At 40.5% G+C, this 27,240-nt stretch overlaps 1 protein-coding gene across 1 annotated transcript in view; it reads right to left on the reverse strand.

Annotated features, from left to right (window-relative positions):
• Window positions 1-1,815: 1,815 nt before the first annotated feature.
• chd8 (chromodomain helicase DNA binding protein 8) overlaps window positions 1,816-27,240 on the reverse strand; it is a 54,777-nt gene continuing 29,352 nt past the window's right edge. Inside the window, 25 exon segments of the mRNA XM_036596335.1 lie at window positions 1,816-3,435; window positions 5,016-5,120; window positions 5,409-5,519; window positions 5,848-5,949; window positions 6,043-6,138; window positions 6,703-6,930; window positions 7,056-7,171; window positions 10,295-10,957; window positions 12,304-12,536; window positions 13,195-13,454; window positions 14,513-14,588; window positions 14,699-14,822; window positions 16,182-16,285; window positions 16,380-16,469; window positions 18,533-18,689; window positions 20,140-20,342; window positions 20,479-20,699; window positions 22,143-22,190; window positions 22,192-22,434; window positions 22,550-22,720; window positions 22,813-23,008; window positions 24,405-24,615; window positions 25,735-25,894; window positions 26,116-26,214; window positions 26,908-27,051. Coding sequence (XP_036452228.1) covers window positions 3,064-3,435; window positions 5,016-5,120; window positions 5,409-5,519; window positions 5,848-5,949; window positions 6,043-6,138; window positions 6,703-6,930; window positions 7,056-7,171; window positions 10,295-10,957; window positions 12,304-12,536; window positions 13,195-13,454; window positions 14,513-14,588; window positions 14,699-14,822; window positions 16,182-16,285; window positions 16,380-16,469; window positions 18,533-18,689; window positions 20,140-20,342; window positions 20,479-20,699; window positions 22,143-22,190; window positions 22,192-22,434; window positions 22,550-22,720; window positions 22,813-23,008; window positions 24,405-24,615; window positions 25,735-25,894; window positions 26,116-26,214; window positions 26,908-27,051 — 4,533 coding nt within the window. The 3' untranslated portion in view covers window positions 1,816-3,063.

The raw sequence follows: 27,240 nt of genomic DNA on the forward strand, positions 1-27,240 counted from the left end.
GGTTAGCATTACTGCTACTCAGTGCTGATTGGTTAGCATTAGTGCTACTGAGTGCTGATTGCTGACTGGTTAGCATTACTGCTACTGAGTGCTGACTGGTTAGCATTACTGCTACTCAGTGCTGATTGGTTCCTATAACTGGAGTTCAAAAGCACTTAAAAATATAATAGCATTTCATGCTGTTTGTGTTCAGAAATTAATGCATGCTTCTATATAAAAATGTTTAAGCCTTTACAAACCATGATTTTGCTCAAGCGCTCCATATTTAACCCATTCATTTTGGACTCACTCAGCAGCGCCCTCTAGCATCTGACACGCACAGAAGACATTACTGAGCAGCGATTCTCTCTACAAATTCTCTGGCCAGGACCATCACAGGGGCTACAGGCTGGGAGCCTTTTCTGCTAAGGTCACTTAGGCTATTAAACTATCCTACATGCAGTTTTATGTAGGAGGCTCCCTATACAAATGCACTGTGGGAGGACTTCGACAAGGCCAATTCAGCAGAACGCTGGCATTAAGCCATGGGTTTTGTACTTAAATCTCTACTGTTATATTGTTCTGCAATATGATCTGCCGATATATAGTATTTATTGGTGCTGTGCTTATATGGTCACAAAATGACTATGGCGCCACCCTATGGAGAAAGGAATGGAGATTCAATATGTTCTGAACACAACCAGCAGATGGCGTAGATCTCCCCTCTCCGTAACCTTTCAGTCCTCTAGAAACACAAAAGTCAGATAGTTGCAAACAATGCTGCTTGCTCAGGAGCAGAGCCAGCTAAAGGGGGGCCTGGACCCTTCAAACTGACTGCTAAGTTCTAGAGGGCGCCCATTACTGCATGGTAATTTTCCTCATTAGAAATTCTCTGGTAGCAGCCATGTGCACATACATATCTGGACAGGAGGGGTTGAGCCCCTGCCCTTTAGCCTAGTGGTTACCAGCCCTGATCCTGGAGTTCTACCTCGCTTCAGAATGCAAGTCCAACTATAATCTGCCACACCTGCTCCTGCCCATTAACCCCTTAAATGGCTTTATAACACTTTTATAACTTAAGAATAGCTCAGACAGTTTACACTGAAGTCCCTGTAATCAGTGAATAATAAGCCTTAGCATGCAAAAGACCTGGGATTTTAAGGGGGTTAAAATGTTCACAAATCCCTGATTGGCTGGATCAGATACTTTAGTATTAGGTAAATGGGATGGGGCATCGTGTTAGATACAGGTTCAAACTAAACTCTGCAGGAAAGTACCTCTCCAGGCGAAGGGTTGGTGACCACTGATTTGGCGACTCTTAGCCTGTACAAGCCCTCTCCTAGTTGGCATGTGTCACTGTTTCAAACTACCTCAGCATCACAGTCTGGCCCCAAGAATACAGCCAGTGGGTCGGAATGGGTTCCATAAGTTTCTTTGCTCTTGGACGCCCCCTCTGGTGCAGTACCAAGCAGCTATGGAGATTTCACTACATATTCTGATTTCACCTCAGGAACTACGACCTGAATCAATACATTCATCACCAGAGCGATGGAAATCCTGTTAATAAAGCACTGACAATCTCTTTAAAAGTCACAATGCATACTATGGATACTGTGAACAACAAACATTGTTAGTAACCAAAACTAGTGAGTTATACAGTTACATTTGTTTGCAAATGTTTGGGCACCCCTGGTCCTATAACATTTTGTTGATTTTCTAAGTGAAATAAGTTAACAAAATCCTCTACAGAGAACTTCTGCACATTTTAATGCACAATTACTGTTTGCTGAATTTAACATATTGGAAGAAAATTAAAATGTACAATGTGGACTGTGCAAAAGTTATAGCACATTTTATATTATGTTTTATTTTTTCCACCATGTTAAATTCAACTAACTTATATTTACCAGACTTTCTCATACAACTCCTACTACTGACACCAAACAGATAATACAGTGGGTAACATCACAGCCTGGAATGCTGAAGATCAGGGTTAAAATGCTTGTTTGGGTGGAAGTGCTACCCTTTTCGGCTGTCTTGGGAAACTTCTGAACAGCAGATTTGCTTTCCTTTGAAACAGAGTTACACTCTCTTTGAGTGTGAACACGCTGTAAACTGAATCAGGATTAATTCACATTCAGGTTGTCCTTTTTTCCTCCTTGAGCCCCCAGAAAGTCAGTGCAGGGGCTTGCTGAAGCCCTTACTTCATTCATGCAGGTCAGCTATGAAAAGTATGTTGCACTCAAGGAATAATAATAATACCAGTTTGTAAATGCCATGATATTATAATTCATGTTAAAAAATTGGCGACAGTGTAATTTTAACATAAAAAGATTTTGGGCGTCACGCGCCGAAATAAGAACAAGACTTTTGATTTGATGGTCGATTGTTATTCATGTTTACATCACAGAGACAGCTGGAGTCAATTCATCAAACAGGAATAAACTCAATTTTTGCATCATTGCAGGCATATTACCAACTCTACACTGAACAATAAACCCATTAGTCTCGGTTTCAGTATCTAACCCTGAACCTAACCCACTGCGCCCTCCCCAATCCCAAAAAAACAAAAATAGGAAAATAAAATAAAATGTACACCCAATAAATGAAAGCCATGTTCTTCACTTGGTGAACTGGGTGCACGAGCAGCCGCAGTTAGGTTGAGGTACCACCATGGCTCAGCACAGGTTAGTATATAAATATGTACTCTTCAGCATGACGTTCAACAGACAGTCCAGCCTGAGGTTCCCCACAGCCACAGAACATGAAGGGAATGCTGAATGATAGTTCGACAGACATGAAGGACATACATTTTAATTTACTGGGCGTGGAGTTTACACAATGGGCCGAGTGAAGAGTCAGTACAGAGTAAATCAAATGAATGATGCCCGTCATCGAAACTACTTAAGACAACTTTGCAAAGACTGAAAAAAAAAAATCATCCATAATTCCTCAAAAGCAAGAAGAAATAATAACAGTAACAATAATAATATAGTCATGTTTGTTTTGGTGGGGAAGGGTAGATATAATAAAAGAATGTCATGATCTATGGGGGACTACATCAAGGGGACAGGTGAGACGTGGTCAATCCTCCGAGCTCGAGGAAGAATCAGAATTTTTAGGTGCCATGATGACGTCATCCAAAATCGCTTCCCTATCGGAGCTGTCGTAGCCACCCTGCGACAAACCGTCTCCTCCGTCCATGTCGAGAGATCCAGCCTCCATCTTTACGTCATAGGCAGGCGTCAGGAAGTGGTGAGTGGAAGTGAGGTCACCGCCGTCCAGGTCTTCATCGTCCATCATGTAAGCTCCATCAGAAACCAGCGTCTCGCTCTCGACTCCCCCGAGGAGAGGGTCGGGCTGGGCCGAAGGGGTGGAGAGGTAATGGTGGCTCTTTTTGGGGAACGAAGCATGCAGGCTCAGCAGTCTGTGGAAGAAACTTTCCGGAAGGAAGCCCTGAGGAAGCAGGATATACGTGGTTAGCAGCGGTATGCTAAAATGTTTCGGTGTATTATAAAATATACTGTGTAATGTGTATAACAAGCTAAAAGGCATTTGTGGTTTATCCTTCAGTCTCATCTATTTGACAGGTTTTACAATTTCATATCCTTTTTGTGTTTTTGTCTGTCAATGTTTCCTTACTACAAATCCCAGCATGCACTGCACAAATGTCATACATACATCCATCAGGAATCCCCTCTACCCATGGCAATGAAAGATGTAGACTGTGGTACATGTACCCCCAAAAATTCCAGCATTAATCTTCATTTAATTAAGCAATAGAACACGAGAGGGAGGGAGTTATCGCCAAATAACATCACGGCATTCGCGATAACACACAACCTCGATCTGCTTTTATACAACAGTTAAATAAATAAAGTAAGAAATTAATAAACTGGGCAGTGAACGTGGCATTTAATTTGATTTAATGTTTGCAGTTCCTTGCGCCAAATTATAGTTCCTTAACTAGCAGCTTGTTGCTACGTCAGAGCAACGAATTCCGCTCACTCGCTGCACAGCCGGCAGTTCGCTCCCCAGCTCCTTACACTGAATTCCGAAACTGTCGTTACCACTGAGCAGCTTTTCAGTCGGCAGCTGTGACAGAAGAACAGCTAAACAACCTGGAATCAGCCAGAAATGAACCGAATACCATTCGCCAAACGTGTAGTCTCATCTTCAGAGTCTGGCCAAATCGGACTGAGCCATAAAACTGCTGCAATATCAAGTTTAGCTCAGTTTTGTCAGTTTTTGCCAGATCAATATTAATGTCATTTTATTTCAGCCAGTCTGTAAAGCATTTTACAGTCCATTTAGTTTGGCGAATGGTGTTGGGTTCATTTCTGGCTGATTCCAGGTTATTTAGCTGTTCTTCTGTCACAGCTGCCGACTGAAAACTTGCTCAGTTGTAATGACAGTTTCAGAATTTAGTGTAGTCTCATCGTCAGAGTCTGACCAAATCCACTGTAGGTCAGATGTGATCTTAAAAGTATCCATTTTCTGTTTGTGCGCAAAGTAAGAAGTAAAAACGTTTAAATGGCTTTAGCGTCTCCTACAGCTGTCAAAGTCGTTGCTTAGCAACGGCGTCTCAGAGGAGTGATAGTGTTTGTGAAAAAAACGTGATGTTATGGCGAAATAACAGCGCGGTTAGAACACTTCTCGACCAATCAGCTTGCATGACCAGAACTAATTGTTGTATAATATAACAAGCTAGCTCATGATACACTTCCCTGATATGAACGACACAAAATTTTGACTCTGGTTTGAACTGAATTACCGTCAAGTTTCCAGGTAAAAGTGAATGTGTAAGTGGGGCTTAAACACTGCCATTGCTTATGAACAGAACTACTGGGACATGTTATTATATTATAAGCATGAACTCAACTATATGTAGTGCTGAACAAGTCTTTTAGTTAGACTGTCAATGGCCTAGTTGTCTTTCGTCAGTCACTCGGCTACAGTTTTTTTTTTTGTTTTGTTTTTTTTGTGTGAGGTGTGGAGCCAGCCCTGCATGCTACAATAAATGTGATGGGACTGACCGAGTTGCGAACAGCATCTGCCCATTCTGGTGCTACAGCATGGTCAGGATTCTCTTCCAGATACTCCTTCAGGTTTTGAAGTGGAGGTCCATATATTCCACCGTACTGAACAAAGGATCCACAAAACACAAAACTAAGCAAGCCAAGAGCCACAGTGCATCTTTATGACATGTGTTCAAGCATTCTTCGCCAACATTCAACAACATTATTCATATTACTTGGTATAAAAATATACCAGGAAATAATATAGATATAGTTCCTTGGTGGCCCATTTTATTGTATTATATTGGTGTATTATCTTGGAAAATGAACTAGCAAAACTTTTCAGACAAATATAACGAACAGCATAGAGTTTGACATCTCAAGGGTAAAAAGTATGGTAAGGAAGATAACCTTCTTTCCAGTTCTCATGTCTATGACTTTAATCCTCTCACTGCCGGTTAGGACTGCTTCCTTCTCTATCTTCTTCTTTCTCCTCTTCCTTTTGGTCCTGTTCACAAGCAGCTGCAATATAAAAAGTGGCCATAAATATGGATCACATGATGGGGCTTGCCAGGTACAGGTTGCCATGTTAGCATAAGCAAGAACAAATCTGAACAATTTAACTGACTGGTTCATGTACCAAACAGTTACTATGACTTGGACAACTGTGTTGCCTATGCCAGAAGACCAGGGCAGCCAAACATAATAGGGCTGCAACAACAAACTGATTAAATCTCAAACAGTTGAGAATAAGTAGTTGGTTGACTTGGCAACAGTAAAAGGAGAATGTTCTGTCAGTGGGTTAAACTAAATGGAACTGAAGTGTGCTTGAAAAATAAGTGCTACTCACCTCTAGCATGTCACCCTCCACCTCATAGTCTGGGTTTTCTTTCAGCCAGTTGGGCAGGTCCCGCTTACGAGGAGCATGAAGTACTCCGCCTGACTCCGTCAACTAAAAAACAGAACGCATGGAGTCTCCACCAGTACAAATGTGTATGTGACACTGAAATGTGAACACTTATGAGTACTGCTGGACTGTTGGTACCTCTTGGTCTTTGCGCCTTCGACGACCACTTGCTTCGCCTGCTGACCCATTAGGCAGTAAAGCCTGCTTGGAGAACGTCAGCTTCAGCCCTTCCTCCTAAAAAAGTGCAATTAGACGGAGAATTTTTGAGTAAGACTAGTGTTGTGGTACTCTTGAGACCATAAATTAATGGTCTCTGTCTCAACATCATTTGGAGTCTTGTCTCATATATCATTATTGCAAATCTAGTATAAATAATGATCATCAATGGACAATGTAACACAAAATCATTTCAGTTTTTTCCCCTTTCTTTTTTTACTTCTACGACCTGAAGGACTTCTCGGACTTGTCTCGATCTCAGCCACTCCAGGTCTTGGTCTTGACTATAACACTAGTACCTCCTTTCCAATCCTAGAAGTACCAGGTCTCATGTCCTGCAGCAGCTCCAGCTCTCTTTGAGCTTTTTTCTTACTTTCTGTACTTTTCTCCTTTTCTTTTTTAAGTATTTATCTTTTTTATTGTTTGCCAAGGGTTTCTGCACTATGGACACCAAACCTGGAGAGTTTGCCCTGGTCCTCACTCTACTTTTTTCTCTGTTTACGACTGTGTCTGGAGATCCCATACAGAGCCCTATCAATGCCTTATGTGCAATATTCCATGTGCTTATTATCTTATACTCACTTTCAAGAGTTTGACAGTGAACTCTGTATCCTGGCCATCTGTGGCCTCTCCAGTGAGGGCGCTGTTGCCTCTGCGTGATACACGAGAGTAGCCCAGGTCATCTCCAAGCCCATGTTCATCAGAGGCCAGGGTAAGCTGAGGATCTGAGGTGTACCGCCGCCCTGACTGCCAGTGTCCCGTCAGAACCAGAGTAGAGAGGTTATCTATTCGGTTGATCAACACACGATCCTGAGAAGGGAAAGTATGTTTGTAAGTAACATGATCTTCAGCAAGCCTGCTCAGCAACTCCAAAACCTTACGTTTTTCAATCATCAGTCTATTCATCTATAAGAAGGATAATTAGACTCAAGTACCTTAGGCCAATCCACTCGGTGGGAGTCACTGAGGGATTCTGGTGGAGCTCCATCTTGAGATGGTGTAAATGAGAGGGTGCTGTTCTCTTCATCCACATCACACATTTTTAAAGCTGCTGCAGAATGAACAGAGAAATCAAGCCAATATTAATAAGGCAATATTATGTTGCTCACAGGGGAACCCTTAAGGATCTTCTCAGCCTTCAAAGAGAGTACCAGAGAGAGGCTGTGAGTACTAGTAGTGGCCTGAGCAATGTGTTTCTGTGAGCTCTTTTCTGAGTAACTGTAAAATTTCTACATAGGAAAATGTATGTTAACATGTCCACTACAAAAGAACAACAAAAATCCGTATTAAAGGGCCTTCAAAAGTCCGTATTTAAGCTAGAACAGCCAAAAAAGGTTCATACACACCAGTGTTAACTTAATGCTAGCTTAACGCTGACGGACAGAGACCTCGTATCTCCAAAATGACAACTTTACAGGAGAAGGAAAAAAGATACTTTACTTTTAATGCAAGTCAATGGAACCAGAATTTTTTCCAAGTCATTTTGAGTCGTATCTTTTGATCCATTCATTATGAAATTTACACAGAATGTAAAGGGCAACAGGCATTTTTAAATTATGTCAAAAACAGAAAAACGACAAAAATGGAGATACGAGGTTTTCTTCCGACAGCAGCGAAAAGCAATTTGTACATTTAAGGCCCAAACTGAAGGCCTAGTTTAACAGTCATGGTTCACCACTGATACATACTTCTATTTTACTCCTTGTTTTTTTTCGTTCAAGCATTAGCTTCCCTATTCCTCAAGTCACTTCATCACCAATTGCAGCTAATTCAGCTACTATTCTGATGTAGACACAAATTCTTCTGTCTACACTGTGTCTTCAGTAGAAATACTACAACCTTAACTGAAGGACAAATTTGGCAGTTGATCTTTCTGAACATGTTTAACCATGTAGTCTAAAATTACGTTACCACATATGACTACTACATGCTAAGGAATGTGTTAGGGCAGTGATATAGCCTCAATAAAAAGAGACACCTGTTGTTCCTTTAAGCAGACCACAACCAAACCTGAGTCTCACATTCGGATTTAAATTCAATTTAAAGTTTAATACTTAAGATGTAAAAGTCATTCAGAGTGGTTTGATGTGAAATACTTAATTTGACATGAACTTAATGGGAAGCAGGGGTTATGATGATAAAACACAAATGTAGACATTTTATTTACTATTTTAAACAACCACATCTGAGTTTTCGTATGTAACGTTGATGATGGTAGGAAGTTTTCTTCAGGGACTATTTAGTCTTACAACTACCTGCACGTACTGCTGTACCATGAATGCGTGCATAAAAAAAAATAATGCCCCATTAAAAATATTGTTACTAATGTCTCACTCATCAGGCAGCGTGTTCATAATCATTTCATGTAATAACTTCTGTGATGTAGCTGTTTGAGGCAATAAATTCTTCAGACGTCTGGTTCCTATCACCACCACTTTGAACGATTCTGACTTGGTAAGTTTCCTCTAGAACAGAGCATTTCACACCAAACCACTCTGAATGACTCTGAATGACCATTTTAACGAAAGAAATAAAAAAAATAAATAAAAAAGCGTAATTCCTCTTAAAATTGGTTTCAACATTTAGCACATACACTACTGTTGTGCACAAAGCAAAACACTAAACTAGTTCAAATTGCAGCTGAAAACCGACATGTATCCGATATGCGGCACATGCAACTCTGAACAGCCCAATCAAAATTCACGCGACTTATATGTCAATCTAGCTCAACCTTAATCATAGTTTCGCGCTGCCGAGACCTCAAACATTTAGGCTGATATTTCTGTACAAAAACAAATTAGACGGCTCTTATCGCAGCCGCTTTTCGTTCTAAGAGATTTTGAAAGAAATGTCCGATCATGGTCGTAGGAGAACGAGGCTGCAGCATCAAAGAACAGTTAAAAGTCTGAAAGTGAAGTTTAAAGAATCAGAGGACACAAACCAAAAAAACGACTGTGGTCGAATAACGTGGCCTTTTTATGGCAAGCTCGAACACATTCTGGGTGATGAGCCCAGCTGTCAGTCAATGAAGCCTCATGATGGCTCCTGTGATGCTGGTGAAGATGAAACTGAAAGCTCCAGGAACAACTGGTGTTCGTTGGCAGTCGTGATTGTTTACCTCTGGATGAGCCACATGAAGCAACGTGGAGCAATGTTCTTTTGCGCACGCGGGTCAGTTTGGGAGGTGATCTGTTCAGACTAATGTTGCGTACAGGTCACATTTAGAAGCCAAACAAAAATTAGGCTTTAGGGTCATTCGGATTAGGGTCACTTTTACCTGCTGTGTGAACGCAGCTTTACACACCGGTTAGAAGTCAGGTACCTTACTGAATTACCTACTTAATTCTAAGTAGTTGTTAGTGTAAATGTGAGCAATGTACCTTAACAGTTAATTCATTAAAATCTAGCTGATTTTAAATGAAGTGCCTTAGTCAAGTAGCACTGCAGCGAGTTTTGTTCATCGAGTTTGTGCTGTCAGAAAAGCAATCTGTACAGCTGTAAGTAAAGACAGTAATAAGCCAACTACATACAAAAAACATCAATGGCTGTTCCAAACCTTAACCTAATTTAAATGAACTCTAACGCCTTTTATTTTTTAGATCTTTTGAATTTCCTTTAATGCAAAACTCAAAGATTTAAATTGATCATGCATTTCATTTTTGTTTTTTTAAATAAAAAACTGCAAACAATCCTGTCCCAAGTTTTCACATCACTACTGAAACACAAAGAGTTTTAGTTTGTAGCCTTATTTTAGCCACAACCCTGCATTTTAGAGCAGGATGTGAGACTGCAGCCTGTCCCTCATGGCCACATAGTGAGCAGTTAGATCTCATTGTTTTAGAGTAAATGTGTCCCAAAGTCTGAAAATCAGTGTGGAACATTAACAACTGTGACTGCTGAAACATTTTCTGCAATTAAGCAAACTTTTTTTGTGTTTTAACAAAAATATTACGATTTGATGTGAGTACAACTGGTCAAAGCTGTGTTTGGGAACCTATCACCATATTTTACGTGAAAGGTAACGGCACGTGGGCGCTTTAGACAGCCAACTGTGCAAATTAACATTTTGTTAAATGAGTTTGTGATTTGAGTTCTGGAAAACCAGGTCAGTTTTTCAGTTCTGTTTTTAATGATGTAAGTGTTAATCTGTAAAGTCAATGGCATAATAGCTCACCTTGCTCTCTCTCCGCGTCACTGTCCCCACTTTCATCTGAGCTGGCGGAACAATGAGAAGATGTCGACGAACCAGAATCAGAATCTGAATCAGAGTCTGATGGTTCTCCACCAGCTCCATCTCCTTCTTTCCTTTCTCTCCCTTTAGATCCCCTCTCTCTGCTCTTCTTCCAGTCCCAAGTAGACTGCCCTCTCCCCTTCCCATCGGAGAAGGAGATCGGAGCGGCTGGAGAGTCTGACTGACAAATGGACTCCATCCCCAGCAGCCGGGCCTCGTCTTCTAACCTCTCTTCTTTGATGCTGGTCTTCTCTGGTGGTTGGTTGTGCATCTGGATTTGGACAGCAGGTTCCTGACGGTTCTGCTGGTTCAGGAGATAGTCCTGACGGGCTTGGCTAAAGGAGAACTGTGGGTCAGAGAAGATCGACTGCTCCGTGCGGCTCACGCCGTGGTGGGCAGCGCCTAGGAGTAGCTCGTGGTCATGCTGGGGGATAGTCCACCAGGTGGGCAGGTCAGAGCTCGGCGGCGCAAGTTGAAGGCGCTCCTCCAGGGAGGGGTGGGGAAGGATGCGCTCCCGCAGCCGGCACAACAGGCTGATTCTGTAAAGTGTGCGTGAGGCTCGCTCCTCCGTAATGGGAGCTAAAGACTGGGACAAGTCTTGAGATTCTGCGAGGACAAAGAAGTAAAACAGAGGCAAGTTCCACAATTTTACATTAAGACACATTAACACAAAAGCCAAGACTGCAATTCCATTCAACCTGTTCGAACACATCATTAAAAAAAGGCTAAACAAGGAAAATTAAACAACATAACTACAAGACAATTATGTATAACCCATGTAAAGGCTTTCAAGGTTATAAAATACTTCCTTTTAAAGATGTAATTGAAACCATATTAAAAGTAGGGCTGTCAAAATAAATGCTATAAAGGGGGACTCAATCCATTTTTCATCACTTCTGCTTTATTAAATTGTCAAGATGTAAACAGTCATTCAGAGTGGTTTGCTGTGAAATGTTCTGTTCCATGGAAACCTATTGAGTCAGAATTGTTCAGTGTGGGTAACAGGAACCAGACGTTGGATTAGTTAATGCTTCTAGAAAACTACATTACAGAAAGATATTAAATGAAATCATTCTGAATACTTTTTATGATGCCTTGGGGTTTGTTTTACAGTCAGTTTGAGATTCTTTTCTTTAATCTGTTCATGGCAGAGAGGTACATGCAGGGTGTTGTGAGGCAAAACGGCACCAAAGATTTTTTTTTTTCCTTTGCTTTTCATATGTAAATCTGTAATGTTTTATTTCACAATCTCAGATTCCTATCGTCACCACTATTAAGAAATCGTCAATAAGAGTCAATAAGTTTCTCTACAATTTATCATTTCACATCAGCGCTCTGAATAACTTGGCTTAGATCTCAACCAATGAATTACACAAAAATACAGAACAACTGGTGAAATTCTGCTTTAATAACACATTAAACTATTAGTACAAGTATATTGTTTTCCGAAGTTTGACCCTTCCAACCATCAGCAGTACAGATGTAATCTAAGAACACAGCTCTCTCTTTCAAATACAGCTTTTAAATAACTTTTAAAGCATATGGTCAGAATATGCAACCACTGTTGCTCTCGCTTCATGTCAGTGATGAAAACTGGAAAATACTTAAATACAATCAGTATCTTATTTTGTCCACTCGGGTTGCTGTAACAATGCGCTGCTTTTTAAATGAAGGGAAAAAAAGAACCTTTGTTCGGGATTGAAATTTGATTAATTACATTAAATAAGATGATTAAGACTGTTTAATAGCCCTACAAAAAACACTGGAGACAAAAAAATAAAACGCATATAAATGTGTCTATCAGGCTCTATTTTTCCACACGACTTTGCACTCTAATCACTTCCAATTCATCAAGAACATAAAAGTAATCTAAAATGTAGTCATTTTACCAGATCTAAACTCTAAAAATAAATGAGTAAATAAATAAAAATCAATAACCGAAGTCACAGTACCTTCTCCACGGGCAGGTCGCAAGTGACACACCCTTCGGCACATGGCCACAAAGCAGCGGAAGTATCGGCTCAGACTCTCGTCAGTTTTCTTATCCAGCCGTGCAAATGTGCGGAAGCGGGTCCAGTCCAGTTTGGTCTCTTCCCCCTCTTGTGCTTCCCCCTCATTTTTTATTCGCTCAACACCAAAAGTGGACACCACTCGATAGAAGTCACACTCCTCTCTACGAGTCCACCTGAAACACAACAGACGGACACTATAAATATGAAGGAAACTAAAACTGTCTTATAAAGTAAGAATATGTAATAGTTTTTTTTTCCAGTCGGCATAAAATGCAATTGCCATCTGTTTTCTAATTTTTTCCTGTATGTAGTTTTCTTTAATAGTGGTGGAATACCTTTGATGGACGTGAATTTACATCAAGAAATTTCACTCGCTGATTGGATCATATTTAAAGAAAAAGATTTCTGTTTTTATTTAAATCATTCAAAGCATTCAAAAATATGTTTAAATGATTTCTACATCTAGTTTTTATATTCTGCAGACTCCACAACAACACGTACGTACTGCAGCTGAAATATTAAGCTAGCAAGGTACACCCAGGAATCGTTAGGGCTCTATTGGTTAAACTGGATTTTTTTTTACTGTAGCAATTTTTTGATATGAAGAAAGCTACAGCTGCGCTATTTTTTTCCTGTACAGCTGTCTTTGTGGAGAGGTGTGAATTGTTTTCATGGTATGGGGGTCCTCACCCCTCTCGTTTCATTCCTCATTGCTTGCTTGCAGCTTATTATATTTATATAATGATTATTTTATTTGATTATATTAATTAAAAGTCCAAGTCGCCTACTATGAGGCCTGTAGAAAGAAACTAACAGCACAGGAGAACATACCTCTGCTGTCGTTCCTGCCGTGCGATCTCCTTGAGCTTGGTGGCCTGCTCACAGCGCCGGCGTCGTCGATCCCCCTTTTCTGCAGCCTCGATCTTGAGCTGCTCTCGTCTATAGCTGCGCTGGTATGCTGTGATTAGCCGCCGTAGTCGTGCTGTGAGTGATGAGCTCGTCGGCCAGGTCGTTGAAGAGGACTGCACTTCAGCTGGGACTGGATTCATATGATCGTCCACGCAGATTTCATCCGCATTCCTCGAGTCAGCCTTGGGGGTGAGGTGAGTACATATAAGTGATGTGTGTTCGGAATACAAAGTCTTATTTTAAAATGTTAGCATTTTACAGGCTTTGAAAACTTGTTGGGTAATTGAAGCCTCATTCTCAAAATCATAATTAAGCTTACTTCAAGTATGGTCGTTTGTTCTTCTATACTGTTTATTACCCAAAATACTCCAGTTTTCAATTTGTAAAAAATCATTTTAATACATTTCTACATCTCTGTTTACGATGGATGCCCCAAAGAGGCAGAGAGACAGATGTGCTGTAATGTTATGTCAGATAAGGAAGTAAGTCTTTCCACGGCGTTTCTAGTGTAATTTGTAGACAGTCACAAAGCTCTCAGCGGTCCAGCCAGCCATTTAACGTCTTCTAGCAGCGGGCACTCGGAGGCTCGAGTGTATGGGACGCACATGAGACAAATGATTCAAGAAATTAAAAAAAGTTGGCTTCTTATTCCAATTTCCCACCTTAAATGGTGCAGCAGTAACTTTCAAGCGCCTGTACAAGTGCCAGAATTCAACTGCTGCTCCATTTAAGTTGGAACGGAAAATTCCAACCAAAAACCTGCCAAATAAAAAGCCAATTTCAGCTTTGCAGAAACTCAAGATTCAGAACTCAACATTTAGCTTAACTTTGTAGGAAAGCAATACTGACAGACTAAATATTGTTCAGGTTTTGTTTTTTGTTATACTGCACAATAAAAATATTTCAGATTTACTTGTTTTTACTGATTATTAAAAATATTTCTTATTAAAACTAAAAAGGGTCATCCCAGAATAATTAGGCATGGTTAATCCACAAAAAATAGGTTTCTTTAATCATCAAGGGTTTTAGTTAAAAATATATAGACTGTTATATACTTAAAATTGATGGAAATTTTAATACCATGACAAACATTTGGCTATTACAGATAAAACAAAGTGGTAAGTGGAAAAAAGAAATCCAAATACCTGAAAAAGAAACCAACGTCACCACTCACAGAGTTAGGAGTCGTGCTGCCAAAACATGGACTGGCTATCTATGTAAATGTAACCATGGACCTCACCTCTCCAAAAATGTCTTTACTGTGCCTCATCACAGGCTTGAACTCTGGATCCTCTGAATATTTGTCAAAGTCAGCTCTGAAAAATAAAACTCATGGTTAGTTCAGAGATCAGAGTCCACTTAGAGAAGGGGTAAACAGACAAACAATCAAAAGAAAATCAGCAGATAAAGCCGAAGTGCAGCTTACCCATCTCCCAGATCTGGATCTGCTGAGTGCTGTTCAGCCTTGATGTCCTGATCATCAGGGCGACCACATCGCTCCACGAAACACAAACAGGGATCAGCACGCATGGTAGTGTACATCTCATACCCTATGGGAGATGCAGGACAGATTACAGGTGAACTTTTAATAGATTTGTTTGTAACATCAGCTATGCTGGGCATTCCACCTCTGGGGTTGCTGTTTCAAAGTATTCCACAAGATACTAAGGCTTACACGCAAGACTGCAACAACTCATCGTCAGTATCAATAATATCAATAATTATTGGCAAGGAATCAAGTTATTGATTAGCTTGATATAGGATTTCAGCTGCTCAACAGTTCACGGGTCTCCTTTGCCGTATTTTTCCATTTCATAAAGAATGCAATGGGTGACAGGTCTGGACTGCGGGCTGGTCAGTTTAGCACTCAAACTCTTTCACTACAGAGCCATGCTGTTGTAATATGTACAGAATGTGGTTTGACACTGTCTTGCTGGAATAAGCAGGGCCTTCTCTGAAAAAGACGTTGTCTGGATGGCAGCATGTGTTGATCTAAAACCTGTATATATTGTTCAGCATTAACAATGCCTTCACAGATGTGCAAATCAGCCACACCATGTGCACTAATGCACCCCTATACCGTCATGGATGCTGGCTTTTGAACTGTGCACTGATAACAAGCTGAGTGGTCTTTAGCCCAGAGGACGCAGCATCCATGATTTTCAAAAATAATTTCAAATTTTGATTCGTCGGACCACAGCACAGCTTAAATGGGGCGGCGTTTCTGGATTCTGTTTATATATGGTTTCTTTTTTGCATGGTACAGTTTTAACTTGCATTTGTGGATGCAGCGACGAACTGTGTTCACAGACAGTAGTTTTCAGAAGTGTTTGAGCCCATGCAGTGATTTTCTCTACAGAATCTTGTCCGTTTTTAAATGCAGTGCCGCCTGAATGCCACCCGAAGATCAAGGCCAGCCAATATTGGTTTTCAGCCTTGTCCTTTGCATACAGAGATTTCTCTCGATTCTCTGAGTCTAAAAATGTAACGTTATTCTTGAATTGTTGCACTATTTGGCCGCACAGTCTTTCACAGAGTGGTGAACCCCTCCTCATCTTTACTTCTGAAAGACTCAGTTTCTCTGGGATCCTCTTTTTATACCCAATCATGTTACTGACCTGTTGCCAATTAACCACCAGGTTAACTTTCCCAGTCTTTTGTTGCCCGTCCCAACTTTTTTGAAACATCAAATTCAAAATGGGTATATATGTTTCAAAAAACAATAAAACTGCTTAAGTTCAACATCTGATATGTTGTCTTTTTTACTATTTTCAATTAAACACTGGGTTTAAATTATTGGCACCTCATTGTATTTTATTTGCATTTACATTTTGCACAGTGTCCCAACTTTTTTGGAAACAGGGTTATATAAAATAAAGTAAGTAAAGTAAAAAACAAAACACACTCACCATGTTTGAAGACCCCAATAAGCAAGCAACGGTCAGCCTCTGCATCCCACCATGCTGATGGAACGTCCTGTTGTTCCATTTCAGGTAACCAAATATCAATATCCCTGCATAACACGACAAGTTTTATAGATGTACATCTGCATGTAAAATCTGTGATGAAATGTAAACATCTTCAATAAATGTACTGCTGAGTCAGACCTGCTATCAGCTCCTCTCAGTACAGAATCCGCATGATCACCAATAACCTCCTGCTTCAGGTAATACAGCATACGTACTCGTAGCAATACTCTGAGAAAAGAGAAAGACAGAAGGGTGTTTACAAACAAAAAAACCTGAAAATGAACCAAATGTCTTGCAGAAGTATTCACTTTAATTTCTGGCTTTTAGAGTGTGGAAATACTTGCATACCTGTTACTTACAATATGTGAACAATACACATTAAGTCATCATTATTTTGTAAAAGTAAATGTGGCAGATTTGGCCAGATGTCCAATATTGATTTTAGTCCCTGGGCAACTAAACATTGCTTTTCACATATGCAACAACACAAATCACATTATAATTATAATTATACTATAATAACATAATTATAACATTAAATAACGCTTAGTTACAAAAGGCATTTAACTAGACCTATAAAACACAAAACAAACAACCAGTTTACAAAGACACAAAACATATGATATAATCAATCACTCGGTTGGCAGATTTGAGCACCTAATGGCCATTTTGTAAACTGTTAAACAGCCCAATAGTTCTCAGGCTTCTTAAGTCAGAGAGAAGAACATTACAGTAATGTGATGCACAAAACGGAAAATGCAGCTTGACCAAAAACACTTGTTGTTTTGATGATGTTGAATCAAGGACATTTTCACACACCTGAAAGTCCGGACCAACGTCCAGACCAAGGTTCATGTTTTGGTTAAATTGTATACATTTGATCCGGTTAGTTTTCTCTCCATACTGCAATTTAGTGAGCGCACTAAAGAACTTTGCATGGCACACCTACGTCCTGTAATCACCACCTACGTGGGCTACGACTCCCTAGACCGGACATTGCTTGATTGGTAGAGCAGCGTGTCTTACGTTGACTAGGCAGGTAGCATTTTCCGTTTGAATGGAGAAAAATGAATATCCTCTGTCTGTCATCCTCTCAGAAAATACGGCATAAGTTTCTGCATTTTTATGCTTATTTTCAAGTTGACTTGTGACTTTTTCAATAGACCAATTCACAATTAAATATATCGCTGCTGTCAGAAGAAAACCTTGTATCTCCATTTTTGTCGTTTTTTTCAGTTTTTGACATAATTTGAAAATGCCTGTGGCTCTGTACACTGTATTTCACATTTCATGATGAATGGACCAATTGAAACAGCCCAAAATGACTTGGAAAAAAGTCTGGTTCCACTGACTTACATTAAAGGTAAAGTAGGTTTTTTCCTTTTCCTGTAAAGGTACCATTTTGGAGATACAAGGTTTTCTTCTGACAGCAGCGATATTTTATCTCCTCCTCTCTCTGTGTGCTACTCTGGCTCGTTTTTTACTTCCTTCTAGTTCTTTTTCCTCTTCTGTTACTTAATGGATGATGATAGCCTGACTCAACTTCCTGTTATTGGACTGAAAGTCTGAACCATCAAAAAAAAGTTTTCACACTGCAAACAAACCAAACCATGGTTCAGTTTGATCTTGACCGAGACCACCTCTTTGGGTGTGACCAAATTTTGGTCTTTTAGTCCGGACCGTGAGGCACCTTACACACCTCTTATCTTGGTTCGGACCAAACTGAAAAGTAAGAAAATCCAGAATAAACACGGTAGGTGTGAAATCACTTTCTAGCCTTGTTTACAGAATGTCTAAATCAGGTAAGTAGTGTTACATGTTTGTGTCCAGCTTGTCTGACAGTGAGTAATGTAAGCAAAAACCATAGTTTTCATTAACAATTTTGCTGCCTGTGTTGTCTACCAAATCTAAAATCATAAGCAAATATAAACAAATTACTAGGAGTATTAGAAGCTTATTTCCATTCTTTACTTGATATGTTAACAATGTAACTGACTGATTTTTTCTGCATAATTAAATGGTCGAGATGTAAAACAAAGTCATTTTGATAGAGATTTCAATGCTGAACGAAATGCTTCACTATTAAATTTCATTTTAAAGTTCACTGGTCTCTTTGGACAATAAACAAAATGCCAATAGCCATCAATGTAGACATCAAAACTCCTGGTTCCTAACACCGGTAAGTGTCACTATAACGCACAATTTCACATTAAACCACGCTGACCGCCTCTACTCAACAACAGAAGCTAATGTTAGTAAACAGTGACAGATATTAATCAAGGTAGACATACTTGTTACACTGGTGTTTGAGGTGTTTTCGGTAACTGTCGTCCAGCAGAAGCGTGTCGGGGTTGTACTTGCGGATCCACTCGACCTTCTGTATGTCGAAAGAGCTCTGAGCCTTCACTCTTTTTCCTTTCCTCCCACGAGGCACAGGAATGGACAGACCTATAAAAAGAATGCAATAGTCATTTAAAAATGTTCATATTAAGGCAACTCCATACACAACCCACACACAGCTTTACTGGCAGCACCGTTCAGACTTCAAAGTTCAGTTGAGCTGCTGACAACCTGTTTATGCTGAATTCCTAAAATTGTTTATTTTTCTTCACGGGAACAGGAGGCAAGACCTTAAGCATGTACAAATCACATGTGCTTGGTCACAACACTCACTAGTGCTCCAGACTATCCATAGACGCAGTGTCAGCGTCTCCCACTGTTTGCTGGGAGTTTAACGGACTGAGTTTGTCAACAACAGCAGCTAAGCAGCTGTAGATAAGCCCAAGATCACCATGTGTATGGCCAAGCACCAGCTGGAGTGGTGTAAAGCATGCTGCCTCTGGTCTCTGGAGCAGTGGGAACGGGGATGAGTCACCCATCACTATCTGGCAATCTGATGAGCAAATTTGCACTATGTAGGTGTGGTCACGAACCGACAGCAGTAAAAAGGATGTTGTGCTATTTGAACAGTTTCAGTGATGAGTGATTCAGGAGAGCAGAGAAGATAGCATCTTTAGAACCATCTTAAAAACAGGTCAGCTATTCTTGAATGTAGAAGTCACCATATTTCCACATAATCAACCACTCAAATACTGCTTTATACTGCAACATGTGCTAAACGTAAGCACAGACTTAAAGCAAGTGCAGTTTGAGTAAGTTTCCTCATACTCTGGACAACTAGCTAACTAGAATGTTCTTTTTTATTCCATGAAAATAAATGCAAATGAAAGCATGCCAGCTAGCCATCTAGATCAGCAGAAATCGCATTTGGACTGCACCTGGTGTTATAAAAAGATATGATCTGAAATTAGAACTCAAAAACAGATAGTAACTGAGTCTCACAAGCACTTCTGTGTGTCCAGAGTCCTGTAGTTTTGTCTCACAAAATGTAGTGCCAACAGAAAAATTTGGTAGAGGAGGGATAATGGGATGGTGCTGTTTATCAGCATTTGGTCTAGATCCCTTAGTTCCAGTGAAGGGTAATATTAATGCTACAGCATACATAGCTGAAAAAAACAACCCGCTTTGAATTTGTTTAATGTCATGAAAAGTTTTAACTTAAAAGGAGTGTTTTACTCCTTTTTGAATAAGGTACAATACAGGGTAGCCAGTCAGGAGGGATGTCATTTACACATATACAGTCTAAAAGGCAAGGAAGAGGTTGGAAAATTATAATGTTAAAAATCAGGGGGGAAAAAATGCAATTTTTTAAAAAATCATGGTTCATGCTGTAACAACACAGTGTGAAAAAGTGCAAGAAGACAGGCGTGAATACATTTTATATGTACTGTTATAAACTACCTGCATTTTAAAGCCATCACAGAGTTCAGAATGAGACTGACAGCACAGTCTGGAACTTGCAGTAAAGGGTTGGATCTAGGAGTGAGGGAAAGCGTACCAGAGTGGTTTAGGAGAGTGTTTGGTTCTTGGCCATTCTCTGGTGGAGTGATGAGCTCCCAGATGAAGCTTTTGATGTTCTCATCTCCACGGTAATGCAGCAGACAGAAGACCAAGATGACCCTGCAGATGGTCTCCACATCTTTCTCCCCTAGACGGCGCTTACACCGAGCATGACAGAGGATGTCCCGCCAGCGGCCCCAACTGGAGAAACATGGCAAAAACATTAAATACTACAGGTAACAGCCTCTGAACAGAAATGCTGACTAAACTGAAAAACATCTGCCACAGACAACAGATGTGTTCCAGTTTTCATTTTAGCATTAAAAATATGAAATACCCATAAATCAGCAGGTGTTTCTCCACTCTGAAACAGTCCGTGCGACCATAGCCTCCCCCGGCCTGACGCTCGGAGCGGCGGGAAGCTCGGGCTTGTCGAGAATTATGGGGTGGATACTCTTCATCGCTGTCCAGGTCCGAAATATCACCACCTTCCCCACGCAGAGAGGAAAACTGCCGTGTCTGCTTCCGCACTCGGGGCGTGTCTATCACAAGAGTATTCTAACAGAGCAAGCAGAAGAAAAAGCAGACGAACAAAACACAAATAAGAGAAAGAGACATCTGATAAGTCAGAATAGACAAAGTAGTGCCACATAAAAAATACTCTCAGACATGATAATGATTTGTATTCAACATTTTACATATAACGCCACACTAAATCAAATTAAACAGAAATAATTATGCTCTCTTTTTATTCAAACATGAAGTTGGGAAAAGTTAGTGTTTTTTTAAGTATGGACAATATCCACAATATTAAAGATCTTGTTGGTGTCTTTTACATAGATTTTTTTAATTTAATTTTTATTATTAAAAAAAATAATAATAAAAAAAAATTAAAAACTGTCCTACAAAAAATGCTCAGACGTTTTTATTTCACCATCCTAACATCCAAAGTTTTATTCCATAGGCGGAGCCTTAATTTAGTCACACCCCTGCATTTTAGAGCAGGAAGTGAGGCTGCATGCCTGTACTCCATGGTCACATGGTGAGCAGTTAGATCCTATCATTCTAAACTAACTGTCACAACTGAAACACATTTTCTGCTTTCATGAACTTTGCTTGTTATAATAAAAACTACTGTGATTTTTTGTGTGTACAGCTGGTCAAAGCTGTGTTTGGTATTTATGTACTGGCTAGTGTTTTTGAGTTATGTTACAAATTAGCTAAGAAACTGTAAACAAAAAGTTTAAGTCTTTAAAATTTCAGTAGTGTTATGATTGTTTTGGCAGTGACAAAATGTCATGTTCAACTGTTTACACTAAAATCTTTTTGCTTTGAGTGACCCTATACCTCAATTCTGTTTACTTTATTAAATCACCTGAACAAGATATAGGGTCACTCAAAGCAATAAGATGTAGTCTAAAGTCATAACTGTCTGAAATGTCTTTTCAAATCAGAAGCAGTTTGGTAGAATAATACAACAAATCTCGTACTTTCACTGTACCATGCTGCATGTTATTTCATGTTGTTTAAACAGGAAAATTATTTTTTTTGGCTTGAATTTAAAATGCCAGTTTGAGTAATTTAAATGAATGAAATTGAACTTGAATTAATTAAAAAATGTATATCAATTTTAATAAATTTAAATCACCTCCCTCTTCATTAGACTTCTGATCACTTTTAACTGTCAGCACTGCCACTGAAAGTAAAGTAATAACTCAGCTGCTTATTATTGTAGTAGGTTAGAAGAGATGCCTGGAGCAAGTTGTCACTTGCCATCATGTTAACTACCGTTAAATTGTCCCCATTTTAACACCAGACCACATATTCCTTTCACTTGGGGGGTGGAGCAGCCCCAGAGCCCCAAAAATATCAAAGGCAAGGGGCCACTCGGTCCACAAGCTCTGCAGTTTTAATGGCCAAAATGTTGTTGCCGTGGGCACCAGGCCATAGACCACACCCCTGCCGTTACAAACCAAACTGTAAGCAAAAGCAAGTGCCTACCTTCCTGTTGATGCTGTCCAAGTCTATGTCTGCTTTCTTGGCCCACTTTTTGCCAAAACTCTGGGTCGTCTAGTGCAATATCAGTCCTGTTTTCAGAGGCCACAAAACTGGCCTTGGAGAAAGTGGATCCCTTTCCCTCACTTTCAATGGTGATGGTGGTGGCTCTCCTCTGGAGGATCTGGTCAATGTCCTCCTCACAGAACCGACTGCCTTCGTCATTCTCGTCCATGATAGCAGCATAAGCTCCTTTCCGCAGCAAATCTTCAATTTCCTTCTTGGAGAATTGCTGAATCTGGACAAAAGTTTCATTTTTTAAAGCTATTATTATCCACATGCTTTCATTAAAAAAAAATAACATGAAATATTCATTATATATAGAACATCTGCCACATCGCCTGCAGTCTTACCCCGTTGACATTACTGTCCTTACTGCCACTCATGCTCTGAAGCACAGCTCTATCCAGTCCCAGTTTCAGACTGGCTTTGTCCAACATCTCCCGTTCATAGGAGTTTCTGGTGATTAGACGATACACCTTCACTGCCTTGGACTGGCCAATACGATGACAACGTGCTTGAGCCTGGAAGTGGAACAACCATCAGAGGTGAATAAAAGGCAATGCTCAGAGGGTCAGCCAAGTGCTTTATTTATCAAATAAGAGAAGAAACCCACTTGAAGGTCGTTCTGCGGGTTCCAATCGGAGTCAAATATGACACAGGTGTCAGCAGCGGTCAGATTTATGCCCAGCCCTCCGGCACGAGTACACAGCAAGAAGACGAAGCGGTCAGAGTCTGACTTACTGAAGCGATCAATGGCTGCCTGTCGAAGGTTTCCCCTTACACGACCATCAATGCGCTCATAGAGATATCTAGGGAACAAAAAAAAAAATCAATTGAAATTAATTTCTTTGAATGACATCCTCCAATATTATCAAACCTAACTTCTGCTATTTAATCACATTTAAGATTAAAGGCAGTCTAATGTAAAGTTTTTCAGTCAGTCAGGCTTTAGTATTTCATAATTACGTTGCGTCATTTCTATGCTGGGTCTGAACAGCCAAATAAACATAGTCCACCCTCTTATATTTTAAAGGGGCTCACGGATTGGTGGTGTGGGATCTCACCGACAGGAAAGAGGGGAAAAATGGCTCTGTAGGCTGATCACTAAGCTAACGTTAAGTTAGCCGATCAGGCTACAGATCCAAACACCACAAAACAGGTTTAATTTCACCTTTCTGTCCCCTCAGCAGCAGCTGCTCAACTTCACCCCCTCAGATTTGAATCATTATCATCTAAACTTGTGTTTATGCTCAAGTTAGCCAGAATCAAACCTGTTCTTAGTTGTTAAACAGTTTAACGTTCATTGAATGATTTGAAAATCATGCACTGCATTCACATACTTGGTAAGTTTTTGATTATTTTCGATTTTAAAATAAAGCAGGATGAGCAAAACCTGAGGTAAACGTATCTAGCCAGAAAACTAATTACCTTTTTTTTGGATTTTTACCAAAATTATCTCCCCGCCCGCTAGTTAGGACTCCCCCAATCACACAATACTACCTACGCTAGGAGGGTGAAGGCTAACACAGGCTTCCTCCGAGACCTGTGAAACCAGCCACCGCTTCTTTTTGCTCACGCAATGTGATTGGACAGCTGAACGCGCTCGGAGGAAAGCGCCAACCGCCAGATCTGTTACGTCAGCTGACAGACGGCTGCGCTGACTAGCATCGCGTTGAGTGATGGGGGGAGAAGGAGGGGCCATCCTACCCACCCAGAGAGAGCGAGGCCAACTGTGCTCTCTTGGACTCCCGGCTACAGACGCCTGTAGCATCACCAAGGATCGACCTCCTGATCGTAGGGCCAACACTTAGACGGCTGCGCCACTCGGGAGCCTGCTTATTAGCTTTTGACAGATAGCTGATAGTCTGGTAGCTAAGTTAGCTAACATTAGCAACACCAAGAAGAAAGGACTATGTAGCTAGCTTCTGCTACACATTTCTAGCTTGAGTGCATGAGGTTGTGAACTGAGCACGCTAAAAAAAATAAAGGCTAGCTAGAAAACGTCAGTGAAGGACCTTTTTAAAAGTGTTAGTTATGTAGCCAAGTTCTTTAAGTCATGAAGCACAGGTAATGCCATTTTGTTGCAAGTCCTCATGTAACCGTAAGACTAAACATTAACAAATCAGTGAAAAAAACTTCACAAGAGACTGTTTCAGTTACGATCTTGGTCTGAGTGTGCCTGTTCACTGTATATTTAAAATCTACCTCTTGTGGATGAGGTAGTCCTCCAGGATGTCGAGGCAGCGCACCATCTGAGAGAAGATAAGTACTTTGTGTCCACCAGCCTTGAGACGAGGCAGCAATTTGTCAAGCAAAACCAGTTTCCCGGCTGAGCGCACCAAGGCCTGAAGGTGGAAGTCTGGAGCCATGGGGTCATACCTCTCCCTCAGCTCAGCTACTATCTTCTCTTCTGCACCTATACAAAGGATTTAAACATATGATAGGGAGGGCATAATAATAAATGGCCGCGCTGGTGACAAATGTCGCATTTTAAAATAAGCAAAAAGCTAATTTCTTAAAGGGGTGATTAGACATATGTTTCATATCTTCACAACTTCAGCTATTTTTCAGGTCAAGAGTTTGATCGGAAGCAACTGATGGTGCAAAATGATCTGGCAGTGTAAGAGGAGAAGCGAGTCACTCTTCAGCCTTTGACTTTTACGAGTCAAATGCTCATGAGTCCAGTTGTGTGAGACGGTCAGTAATGTACTCAATGAGTGATCTAGGCAACAGCCAATGAGAGAGCGCTGAGGGGGGGGGTGGTTAAGAGATGTGTATGCATGCCTCGCGTGGACAGTGGAGACAGAGGCTGCTTGATGAACAGAGGCAAATAAGAGCCTTTATTAGATTTACAGTGTATGGCAATTTCAAGTCAGCTGCCTGATTGCAGTGAAATATTCTCCATCTCTCACTGTGGTATCAGCATGTCTCACCCCCATATTCATCCCCAGTTTATGTTTTTGTTATGTATAAAAGCACGGACATGACCGGCCCGGGTTACCTTTGTTTGTGTCACATGATAACAGTGGAGCTCTGGGAGTTACTAACATGACATGAAATACACTTCCTGATGCCAGAGACACTGTTTAACGATAGTTTTGAGAAGTTTTTGCCCTAAAATGTATAATTTTTTAAAAACCATTCATAGTGGAGAGGTGTATGCAGGGTGTAGCCCCCAAAAGAAAACTCTCTCTGCTTCACCAGTATTTTACCACGTCACGTCAACTTTACAACAATAGCACTACATATGCAATCAACGTTACATTTCCAATGGCTATATTTGCCTTGAAGATGCCACAAACTTTGGTTACTATCACCACCACTGTAAGGAAATCAGAGCTGGTAAGATTCTCTACAATGCACCATTTCACTTCAAACCACTCTGAATGACTTTGTTTACATCTAAACGATTAAATTATGCAGTAATTTTGAAAAATTGGTGGTATCTCCCTTTTAAGTAAAGGCTTGTTTAGGTCAGCCCCTTATAAACTGTTTTGCCTAGGAATTACTGGAATAGTGGGTGTGTGTTACAGACCTGTTATCAGATAAGGGTGGTTACAGCATTTGCGGAGCTCCATCATGGTGTTTAGGAGATTGGGGACGTTGCTGTTTGAATTAGCTCCCAGGCTCAAAAAGCTGAAGTTGCGCTCCAAAATGGCACGGTAGTACTTCTTCTGCACATCAGTTAACTCCACCTTCAGGAAACATGAAATCAGCATTTGTATGCTCTTTTTGATTCAACGTATTCAAGTTACCGGAAACAGTAATGTATTCAGAATACTAAATTAATTCAATTTGAACTCAATTTGTCCACCACTGTAGTTATAGTTCACCATGTTACAGCAGCGCTTGTTCATTAAAGTCGCATAAAAACAAGATCTGACTGCCCTGAGAGACGTCTGAACCTCTTGCATACCTCAATGATGGTCTCCTGCTTTGGTGCCAGGTTCTTCTCCACATCCTCCTTCAACCTCCGCAGCATCATGGGTTTCAGAATAGCCTGCAGTTTCTGGACCTGAAAAATCAACAGGAAGCGTGCGGATTAGAATCTGCTAAGGCTCCATCGGATGTACACTTATGGTCAAAAGTATGTGGACACCTGGCCCTCACAACTATAAGCTTGCTGGAAAACCCTCTGCAAAAACATATGTATTAATATAGAGTTTATTCCCTCTTTGAGGCTTTAAAACCATCCACTCTTCTGGGGAAGGTTGTCCACAAGAGCACGTCTATCAGGATTTGTGGAGCATGTCTACCATTCAGTCAAAAGAGCATTTGTGAGGTCAGGCACTGATGTTGGACAAAAAGGCCCAGTCGACATTCCAATCCATCCGTCTTTATGGACCTCGCTTTGTGTACTGGGATTCAGTCATGCTTTAGTCAGTCTGGAACTCTGTATTAAGTGATACAAGTCGGGGTCAACTGCTTTGTGGCTTAGCTGTTGTTCCTAGACGACTGCATTCCATAACGATAGTACTTACAGTTGACCAGGGCAGATCTATCAGGGCAGCAGTTTCACAGATGACAGTGCCATGTTGAAGTCAATGTACTCTTCAGTACGACCCATTCTACTGCCAGTGTTTGTCTATGGAAACTGCATGTCTATGTGAGTAAGGCTAAAACACCTGAACTCAAAAATTAGGAGGGGTGCATCTATACTTTTGCCCATATAGTGTGTGTACCTGTCCATGAACACAAGGGAACGTACCTGCTCCTCTGTTTTGAGATCTCCAAATTCACGCAGAAACTCAGTTTCTGAGGGAAACTGTGCAGGTTCCAGGAAGTGCAGCAAACTGAACAACTCCTCCACTGTGTTCTGAAGAGGAGTACCTGTCAAAAGCACTTTATGCTCCTGGAGAGGGGTTGTTGAGAAAGGAAGGAAGAGGAAGATGCAAAAGATTAAAATAAGACAATTTTTTGCTGTTTGCATGAGCAGGATACAGACACAGTTCATTCTGATCTGTTTGCACAAGTGCCTTTTTATGATTTAAGCATTTATTTTGGACTTCATTTGCGATATGAAGACAACTGATTTATTTAT

This window comes from Colossoma macropomum, unplaced genomic scaffold (genome assembly GCF_904425465.1).
Source record: "Colossoma macropomum unplaced genomic scaffold, Colossoma_macropomum, whole genome shotgun sequence".
Lineage (NCBI taxonomy): Eukaryota > Metazoa > Chordata > Actinopteri > Characiformes > Serrasalmidae > Colossoma > Colossoma macropomum.